The 11,725-nt window shown below is 25.4% G+C and overlaps 1 protein-coding gene across 1 annotated transcript in view; it reads left to right on the top strand.

Annotated features, from left to right (window-relative positions):
• The first annotated feature begins 301 nt into the window (after positions 1 to 301).
• LOC136976882 (metabotropic glutamate receptor-like) overlaps positions 302 to 11,725 on the top strand; it is a 179,509-nt gene continuing 168,085 nt past the window's right edge. The window contains exon 1 of the mRNA XM_067272254.1: positions 302 to 732. Coding sequence (XP_067128355.1) covers positions 348 to 732 — 385 coding nt within the window. The 5' untranslated portion in view covers positions 302 to 347. The remainder of the gene's footprint in view (positions 733 to 11,725) is intronic.

The raw sequence follows: 11,725 nt of genomic DNA, 5'->3' as shown, positions 1-11,725 counted from the left end.
TTTTAATTAATAATCGTAGCAGTTATTTATAATTTTTAAAAAAGTTTCCATTTTAAATAACAAATTATAATAATAATTAGCAATAAAATTGATTTGCATAACTGGGCGTGTATAAAATTAGCTTGTAGAATATTAAAATAAGTATTTTATAAAAAAAAAAAAAATAATAATAATTCGTGTTTAAGGTATAAAACAATTTTAACCAATAGGAAACGATCACGTGGTAGTAATACTCTGTTATTGGATGCCAGAGAAGATATAAACGGGTGAAAGAGTGAAAAACAGAACAGAAAGCAGCGAAGTTTGGTCGCTGATAGAAATGTCGATCGAAACTAACCACCAGCAAAATGAAATCGGATAGTCGACAATACGCGATTAGCATAATAACAACTTATTTCATTCTATTGAATAATATTTTAAACTGTGTAACAGAAGAATGGGCTCCAAATAAGATTAACTCTAGCATAACTTGGCCAGTGAAGAAGGTAGCGGAAATTGAAGGAGATATAATATTAGGGGGACTGATGATGGTTCACGAAAGAGAAGATTTACTTACTTGTGGACCTATTATGCCACAGGGAGGTATTCAAGCTTTAGAGTGTATGCTATATACAATCGATTGGGTTAACAGTCAGAAAGACTTTCTACCTAATATTACTCTCGGTGCTTACGTTCTGGACGACTGTGATAAAGATACTTATGGATTGGAACAAGCTGTGGACTTCATTAAAGGTAAGGAAAAATATTTTTCACTTTAATAATATATATTAAAAAAAACCTTAAAAAATGTAAAAAATTTTAAGTTTATATCTTTCGTCAAATTATCAAATTTACATACGAATTATTGTAAACGAATTCAATTAGGTAAAAAGTTCATAGTTATTTCATATATTAAATTTAATAATTAAAAAGTTTGTTTTAAAAAATGATTTAGAAAGTAATTATATTTTTATATAATTCTATTAAATATTAGTAAAATAATTTTTTATAAATTTTTGACATTTATTATTTATAAACTTATAAAAATAAATATAAATTTTTTATTATTCAAAAATTTTTAAATTTTTAATTAATCGACAAATTTATGTTTGAATGAATATAAAATTTATTTTACATTTGAAAGAAAAGGAAATTTTCATAAAAATTAAAATAAAAAAATTTCAATTACTTCAAATTTCGTTCAATTCTATTTAATAATTATTATTTATTTTTAGCGTTTTACACATTAAAGTAGTATTCGATTTAGTTTTTAAAAGAACTGTTTAAAAAGGAATATATATATATATATATATATATTCAATTCGTTATTAACTATAAAATACAGTTTATTTTAAGAAAATGATTTTTTTAAGATCATAGTTTTAAAAAATATAGAGCGAAGAAAAAATTAGATGTAATGCCACTTTTAATTATAAAATGAGTATTTTGAGGAGCTCTTTAAAAGCTTAAATTACTTTTTCACTACTGCAATTATGCCGTTATTCGAAGCGCATCATTTTTCTCTTTGAACCATCAACTTCGATAATTAAACGTTTTCATCACACTGTTTAACTTGCACTAAAAAGTAACCTACTTTATTACAATGTTAATATATTTCAATTGAAAAGTAAAATAAAGTAACTTATTACTATTTAAAATAAAAATAAAAATAATAATAATAATATAATTGACCATTGTGATTTTGTTTCTTGTAAAAAACTTATTAATTAGGGTGGATAAAAGTTGCTTTTCTTTTATTTTTATATTTATTAAGGTAACGTTCATCAAATAAGAAATTACAAAAGTATTAAAATATTTATTGATTCAAATTAAAAAAGTTTTAATTTATTTACACTGCTATTGCAATACTTCTGTAGCATTGTATGTATACATATTATATATATATACGTATTAACTGCACTTGAATACTCGTAATATAGCAACACAGAATTTTCCAGTATTATATTAAAATTTTAATCTTAATATAATACAATATTAACGTATCTGATGAATAATACAATTTCAACTGTGTATGTTGATATAAATTTTCTTTTTTATAGATTATAAATGAATTTTTCTTTATTTTATTATTATTTTATTTCGTATAAAGTAGTGCACTTCATAATTTAATTAAAACGTGTTACTCTTAAGTAAATTCATTTGAAATTAATTTATACATATTAATAAAAACATCAACCTAATAGAAAACTAACGAAAAAGAAATTACATAAATAACTATTCGACTAATATAAAAAGGAAGAAAAAAAATTTGAATAAAGGTCAAAATTCTAGTTATATGAAAATTAATTTATTTTTGATGGTATTTCTTAAGTTCTTTTATTAATTAGACTTCAAATTATATTATATATAAGGTAAAAACCCCTACAAATTGACATTTGTAAGGTAATTATATATAAAGATATTTCAATAAAAAGCTGAAAACTTATTTTAATTAATTGTCGTTACTATTTTCTGCTATAAATCGTTAATTAATAGTCTCTCAGATTGGATTTTTATTATAGAATAATTGGAATGTATTTTTAAAACAATTACAAACATTGTTTAACTTAAAATTTAATGGTTTTCGAAATATTTCATGAAATAGTTTCAAATTATATATTTTAATTAAAATTTTTATGTTCTCATAAATTATATAAACCTTTATGTTAATGTAAAGTATGTAACAAAAAACAGAAGCATAAAATTACTGCCTGATATTTTTCTGAACTAATCTGTTAATAAATATAGTGTAATGTCAGAGGAAATTTAGCATTTTGAATTGTTTATTATGTGCCGTCATGTCAGCAAATGTCAGATTTAATTCTTGGATCGGATCTGAGAATAACATTCTTGGAAATGAGAGTAATCTGAAAAAACTGCTTTTATATTCTATTTAGTACTTTAGAACAGGGATATCAAAATCTGATGAAAAAGATGTAACTTTTAAGATTTTAAAGAATATGTGCAAAAGATAAATGAAAACAACGTGTATTTTTTTAATTGACAGGAGGAGAACAATTAATTAGTATGGAGAAACACTAATAATTTTAGTTTCAAAAATTACAAAATAATATTTAACGTGTAATTTTTAAAATTTTTTTTATGAGAATAGAAAAAAGTATTGTTAGAAAACTATTTCTTTTTTAAAATAAAAATATTTTTTTCATTTTGAAGTAATTAATTTAAGTTAACCTATAATTTTCTGAAAGCATATTGTAATTTAAATAAATTAAAATTTAGTTTGCATTGATTTAATATCCGTAATATTTTTAAATTTTTTATAATATATTAATATTTGAAACTTAAATTACAATATTTAATGATTGTTTCTTATATAAACGTTTTTATTATATCAAATATTTTAATGTCGTTGATTTTATAAAAAATCAAAATATTCAAAGAAATAATAACTTAATAAAAAATAAATAACGTATAATTTATTTTCTCTATTGTTATTTTCAGCAAAAGTATTATTCTATTATTATTAATATCAATTATTGATTTTTGGAAAAATTAAAATTACAATGAAAAAATAGTTGTTGTTTCTTTGTAACTGTTAAATTAACAAGTATTTACAATCAAATTATTGTTTAAAAAATTTCAAATCTTTAAATTAAAGAAACGAAAAAATTAATTTTTACATTCAAATTCTGTAATTTTTTACTCATATTACATAAAATAAACAGATAAAAATTGCAAATTTTATCGAACAGAATTTGAAAATATTTGGTTTAGAACATTGTTTTTATTTCTGTATTGTTTTTATATTGTGAATACGTTTATATAAAAATTTTTTTGTAAATTTTTACTGCAATATTTAATTTATTTGTATAATTTTTTTTTCTTTTTTTAATATTAAATATATTTTTATCTCGTGAATATTTATGCAAAGAGTTTTTTATTTTTTATAATATTTATTTTTTCTATATATTTAGTTTTAATGCAAATTTCTTTTACAATTCATTTTATCAAAACTATTGTTACATCGCAAAAATTGGAACTTGAATTAAACGGAAACTTGCTTAAACGGAAAAAAAGCTTTTGAATGTAACGATTTTTTATGTTAAGTTTTATATTCCTATAAGCCGGAAACCTGTCTAACGCAGAAATGGGAGAGTATTTTGGGTATGAAGAATGTAATTTAAAAGCGGAAATTAACATTCCACTTGTGAACAAATAAGTATAATCGCCTTCAGATGTAACGATCATCACGGGGCATGACAAACTGTTTAAAGAGAGAGAGTTCGAAGCTTGTTAGAACCAATGAGAATTGAGTAACAGCGCTGCCAATTCGTTTTCAAAATTGTTTAAAATTAAATTTAAAGTTTGTTTTTAAAATTGCAATAATTAATTATTTTATAGTTTACGATTTTGTTAGTTTATAGCTTTAGTTTATTTTTATAAAGTAAGTCTGCTTGATTTATTAGCTATGAAAACAGAAAATACTTGTAATGTAAATAATAAAAAAGCAAAGAAGTGGCTTTGAAAGATGAGTGTTTACTGTCACACGTAACAATTCAATTTGATATTGAGTATTAGTTATGACTAGTAATGTTTGACGTTTTCAGTAATTATATAAACTTTAAAGTATTTTTGGTTACTTTAATGTTACCCTTGGTGGCAAGATGGCGACCACAGGGATTTTTCCCTACATTTCAAGACGGCGACGGAAAAATTTTTTTTTCCTGCGTTCGACATAGCGGCCGCGTTTTCTATAACCTCGAAACAAAGACGCGCGATTTCGCGTTTGTGACGTGAGAGGGAGCTCTTTGGAAATGTGACGAAATGTGTTGGTGCCGAAATCGTCGAATTATGCAAATTTCGTTTGCAGGGAGTTTAGAAGACAGTGGTGTGTTGCATGTTCAGTGTTGGCATCGAAATTTTTTTTACAATATCTGTTCTTTCCGAATTGCTAAAAAGGTAATTTATATTTTTTACGAGTAAAAACAAAAAGAAAATGCGTTCTTTTTGTTTAAATTTCGTGCCCGTCATGGGCGACGTTTATTTGAGTTCGAAGGAATCATGGGCCAAATGTACTACCAGGAAGTTTTAAAAAATTATGGAAACAGATTATTCGGAATTGGGATTGAACCCGGCAATTGATATTGCATTCAAATTTGCGGTCAAATTAGGTATACAGCAGATATCGCACGTAAAACACGGTGACTAAGACATGCAAATTATATTACAGAAGCGAAAGAAATGAATGTCTTCTTAGATGCAGTTCGTGTACAGTTAAATATTCAGTGTACGAAGGAACTTTTAAAAGCAAATGTGGACGTCTGTCCTGGGGATGTATCTTGTCATTCATATGGCACTACCTATGTCTAGAATGTGGTGCGACGATTTCGGCTTTAGCATCCAAAATATCTCGAAAAGCTAGTGTAGAACCCGAGACAGTTCCGTCTGCACCCGTTCAAAACGTCGATAATAATAATAAGAATTCAAAGAAATCAAAGAATGGTCGGGATAAGGAAACGTCAACCACTGTGAGTAAAAAAAGAAGAAATAAGAAGTCATCGAAAGTTGCAGCCGACGCAAAACAATAGGGGGAAAAAGGATCTATTATAAACGAAGATCAAAGTTCGAACGTCGGGAGGAAAAGTAAAAAAAAAGAAATGACAGACAATCAACGTGAGTAAAAAAATGTTTTTTTCTATTAAAATAGGGTTTACAGTATCTTATTATAGTACTAGCAAGTCTAGGTCGCGTTATTACGAAACAGTGCGCAACGCGCAGATCTCCATAGAAGACGAAGATGGCAACCGGAAACGCGTAAGCCACGTCGAACGCAGGAGAAAAAATTATCCCCGTCGCCGTCTTGAATGTAGGGAAAAATCCCTCTGGTCGCCATCTTGCCACCAAGGGTAACATTAACCGTATTTTTATTTAATATTATAAATAATTTTCATTTATTTTTAATGGACGGAAATTCAGAAAACGAATTGTCAAAGAGAAAAATACACATTTTAATAGAAAATAAATAGACAAAATAAATAAATCAGCGTAATCTAAAAGTATTTAATGTGAAAAATGCATTAATTGAGGAGAAAAAGTTTACTCATACATAGGGTCATAAATAAATAGCAACCGCGGGTTAATCATAAAATGCGGGGACTCTTTAAAATATACATTATATAATTTTTATCACACGTTTATTCAAAAAATAAATTTTAAATAAAGACATTTCTTTCATATGCGTATAAAAACAATAGTAAAACTACATAGATTATGAAATTTACAATATTACAAAGTTTTATAAAATTCGGAGATAAAAATTAAGTAAAGTATTTATTAAAAAGATATAAAATGTATTTATCCTCCGTGCTCTGATTTCAGCGAAATCCATAAATATATCGTCAAAATCTAACGTTTCTCATATTTTGATTTCTATTGACAGATTCGGAAAAGACAAGAATCTGCAGTTCATTCAGCATATTTAAAACATAGTAACGGAGTTGCATTAGTTGAATCACTGCACAAAATATTTTAATTTCGTCGTATATATCCCGATTATCACCATCCTTCAGTGCTAAATCCAAATCCATACAATGATTCATAAGGCTTTCCTAGTTCATGATCTTTAATATAGAAATATTGTAAAGAAAACCAAAAATACTCTGTAATCTGTACAGATTATTCCTTAATGTACTATTACTAAAAAATAGTTCTTGTAGAAATACTCATGAAACAAATTTCTATATGTATCCGTTTCTCCATTTCTTCGTATCTTCACATTCTTCAAAAAACGAAAATATTTATTTGATATGATTTCTTTCAATACAAAAGAATTGTCTCATTTTGAACTAATTTCATTTGCTAGTAATTTTGATTGTAAGAAACTACTTTTTCCAAAATCTTTTAAATAATCTATCAATCCCGTCAATAGTGAAATTACAAAACTTAAATCGATGTTAATTTTTTTTTTTTTTTTTACACTTTGCTGCTGATAGGAGGGGTTATTTGGTATAATCTTTTATCACAAATTCAAAGTTATAAAAATTTCGAATAATTCAAGTTTTTCAATTTTTCTACGGAATTTTATCGCAACAAATAGTTATTATTAAATACTTTGATGTTTAGAAAAATGTAATAATTTAAAAGAACTATGCTATAAATTTTTTAAAATATAGTAAAGAGAATTGGTGTGTTTCAATTTATTTCGAATAAACCTAATTACCATGAAAAGGAAAGATGGCGTAAAAAGTCAAAAACTAAACCTTATAAGGGAGAAGCCCCTTCAGGCGTGGAGCCCTGGGCAAGAGCTCCAGTTTTCCTGCCCAGTTGCATCTGTGAATTAAGCCAGGTACGGTGCTGCAGAGTCACCGAGTCTTCACTGAAAGATTTTGTGAAGTACAGTATATTTATAAATCGATTTATAGAATTTCGTAAATTCGATTTCCTTGAATACGTTTAAGAAGCGCGCATTCTTCCCTTGCTCGATAAAAGTTCATATCAAGGCTTATCCAAACAAATATCATTGAAAACTGTGATGACCACCCTTCGTTAATATCTATTATTGTAATCTGGTTAGAATTTCCGATAGCAGAACTAGACGCTAGTTTTAAAACTCGAAATGATTTGTTCCTTGCCGTGTAGTCACGAAGAGAGTATTCGAAAAATAGTTAGTTATAAATTCTATTTGTATTGCATTTCGAGTACACGGTTTGGATTGGCTAACTCATTTTAAAATATATATGGTACATAAAATATACGTGTATAAGGAAATTGTTTCGTTTGAATAAGGTTCTGTTTGATTATGCCATGCGACATAATGTGAATAGATTAAGCATAGACCTTGTTTTGGTAATTAGGATTATGAAATTTTACAAAAGAATTAATAATAGTGGCAATATAATAGCTATAATTTTAAGTTCATCCAAAATATTTCTGACTAAGCAAGAAAATGATTATAATAACAATTGGTTCGACAAATTCAGTTCAACTTTGTCTGGCTATGGTAAGTCTTACATTTTATTTAACTTGGATGAAAAGGGCTCGAAATTTGTTTATGCAAATTTACAGGACAATGTGCTGAATATATCAGTTAATAAGGAAATGAAATGTCAACAAAATTCCAAATTTTATAGTTGGTATATAAATAACCAGAGTTTTCTGCCTTCGAATAGTTATCTTTTACTAAGTCCCATTTAAAATAAAAAGATTGAGCAATCTTAACTGCTTAGAAAATTTCAATGTCATGATTGACTGAATTTTTTGAAGATAAAAGATTGTACAGTACATGTAAAATATATCAAGATAAAGTTTCCATTTTCCATTTACCTTGTGAATGTAAAGCGATAGAAGAAATGTGACATTACATTTTTGAGAGATTGAAACTCGATGGATGATTTATATTCTAAGTTTCTTCAAGGAAGTCCAACGCTGATTCTGAGATTATATAAATTCTTTTCTGGGTATGTTAATTTAAAATAAATAATGAGATCCTTGTTAAAATGCTATCGTTTGTTATATTTCACCTTTAATCTAAATAAATATATCTGTAAAATTATATAATATTTTTTAAAATTTATATTATCCTGAAATTTACAGAATAATGCATTTATCCTGTAACGGAAGTATTGATAAATTCTCTATTACGATGAAGAAACGAGTTTATTTGATTTGAAATATTAAGAATATCTTTTTATTTTGAAATAAATTATTCTGATTTACGTTATTTTAACACAATTCAATATTATCGCCAATGGAATTACACTAAAATTTGTTGATTTTTTTTTATTGTTATTCAATTTTCAGCCAAGAATCGCATCTTAAATTGGCACTAAATTGAGTATAACTGTTTGAATTCAAAAAGTTATACTGAATTTAGTGCCAATTTGGTGATAATTTTTGCAGTCGTGTTCATCATTTATTTTTTAATGATTTCTTGCTCTGTTGGTTTACCCGAAAAAATTTTAAAGTAAATTTTGTATTCAATAATTATAATATTCTAATCACTTAAAGAAGTATCTTATACACTTTTAAGAACATTTCATCGTTCTAGGAATTCGCTATTCAACATATATAGGGGAGACGTTGGATAATGGAGTAGGGCAATGCAACACATGGAGCGATGTGCAAGGAGAGATACCTTCAGGAGGATTTTCTAGGTATTAGATACACTAACAAAATCTGAAAAACTTCACGTAGTAACCCGTTAGTCAGGCGAAAAACCGCGAGTAATTACTAATGTTCAATGATTTTATCCACTCAGCCACGTAGGGAGATTCGTGAACAAGTATTCATTGATTTATTGAAAAGCACCAACCTCGTAAAGCGATACATGTCACTTTACGAGAGTTGTACTGTTTAGAAAAGTCCTAAATTAAAGATTTTCTGTATACTGCGAACTCAAATTAATCTGAAAAAATAGTTATAAAAATCAAAACCTTTTTTAGTAAATGAAAATAGTTAGTACAAAATTCCTTCATCAATATATTTCACCATTTCAACTGAAAGCTGTTTTGAAAATTTTATAAGCTGTTTATAATGATATTTTATTAAAAAATCTTCGGAATACGATCGAAACTTTGTTTTAAAAACTTTATTTTAGCTGGAAGCATTTTTAATTGCCATCCTAAATAAATCTATTTTAAATTAAAGTAGTAAAAGTGCTCGAGGAAAATAGTTTTTAAAACAAATGTTTTTTTTCATTATAATGTAATAACTTAAATTTTTTAATATTTTATTAGTTAGTTAAAAAAATTTAAAAATAATTAATTCATATATAATCTAAATTTTATGTAAATTAACAACTGCGAGATAATGAATATGACTGCAAAAATTATTATTATTTTAATGATTTTATACGCTGTTAGTTTGGCACAAAAATCTTAAAAATTCAATATTGTATTGAACAATTACTGCATTTTAATCGTTTACAGAAGTATCTTGTACAATTCTAAGAAGAATTCGTTGTTGTTAAGAGTAGTAACATGTAATAAAATAATAATGTGTATGTGTATATATTAAAATTTTAAACTTTTGTAATTAAGATTTAAATTATAAAAGGATTTAATTTAAAAATTTAAAATACTCGAGTAATTTAAAGAGGATTATAAGAACGTGTAACCTCAAAACTTTATATATAAATCTACTATATTTTAAATATAAATTCTAAAGAAAATAAATCTTGAAACTTTAAACATTTATATTTAAATATTAAATGTTGCTACGTAGTTTAAAATAATGTTACGTTCAATATTTAAATCGTTGATTTTAAAAATTTTGCAATTTTTAATTTCTGTAACGACTTATTAAAAAGTTGTTAAAAAATATAAAATTTCTAGTTTTTTTTTAATTTCATTATATAAAAAGGATTTTAAAGGGAAAAAACGAACAGAAATAATAACTTCATAAAAAAACTTTTCAAATTATTATCAAGTACGTTTCTCAATTTACTCGTTCAATTTTTAATTTATCTTGAATTTTATTTTATTTTTTTGTTAACAAGTTGTTAATAGACTATTTTAATTTATAGAGAAACAAATCTAGAATATTTGAAACTTTAATATTTTTGAAATCTGGAAAGATTAATGATTTTGAAAAATTTTTTTAATACTAGAAAGTATAAATTAATACTTGAGTATTTCGTTGACCATACCAACCACACCGAATACAAATATATTAAATTAAATATCGAGCGTAATAAATAAATAAGGCTATATATATGTAACGCATTATTAAGTTTAAAAGTATTCATGATTTTTACATAAAGAATTTCTTTCCTTATTTAATGAAATTTTTTTATACAGTGAATTTTTGTTTTTTAACAAACAGTGTGTATACGTATGTGTTTTCATTTTTAAATGCTAAAGATTTACTATTCTGATGAAATGTTGTTCAATTATAATTATTTGAACGAAGTACTTCTTAATTAAAAGAAATTATTAAGTACTTTCTAAATGCAAAATGCGTCATGTTTACAATTTATAAAAGTTTTCTTCGATTCTATTGAATTTTATTAATTAAGAACTCTTTCGAAATATTGTCAGGTCAGACTAAACCATTAACCTATGTACTGTATTATCATTAGAATCATAATTAGAAATTCTGAAGTTCAAAGTTCGCACTTTCAACAATGTGAGAGTGGGATGTGTTAACAGAAGAACAATGTTAATTAAAATGTTTATACTAAAAATTATTTATAAACTTCAATGATTTAATTCATACTTCTGAATTAAATATTATTCTATTAGATTTTAAGATTTGCATAATTAATATTAATTTTTAACTATTCTGTGAAAATATTTACTTGAATCGTTTGTAATTAATAGCAATTAGAGTAGATATGATTATTAAATATTCAATTTATAATTGATCATTTTTATTCGCTCAGTTTAAGATATAAATGATGTTTTGTCTGTTTGGACGTCTTGTATAGTTATAAAATCAGTTATTACATAAATCTCTCTTCATCAATCTGAATATAGACTTTTGATAATGTATATTCAACATAGTATTGTTATCCATTGTTAAAATTGATGTCAATTGATGATGATTACTATCAGCACAGAACTTCAAAATACTTATATCATAGATAAAAGTTTTGTATTTGTGAACAATAGTTTTTGAAAAATTCTGAATTTGATACTCGAAAACATTATTTTTTCTTTTTAGAAAAGTTGAACCTCCAAATATCTATGATTTTGTCAATTGCAGTACAAGAAGAAACTATTTCGATTATATGACAATAGTTGAAGCGTAAATTTCATTTCTGCTAAAAGATTTTTGTTGTCAGTTT

This window comes from Centruroides vittatus, unplaced genomic scaffold, assembly GCF_030686945.1.
Source record: "Centruroides vittatus isolate TY-2023 unplaced genomic scaffold, ASM3068694v2 contig_426, whole genome shotgun sequence".
Taxonomy (NCBI): Eukaryota; Metazoa; Arthropoda; class Arachnida; order Scorpiones; family Buthidae; genus Centruroides; species Centruroides vittatus.
The sequence above is the reverse complement of the archived record's forward strand: the minus strand, read 5'-3'. Positions and strand labels throughout refer to the sequence as shown.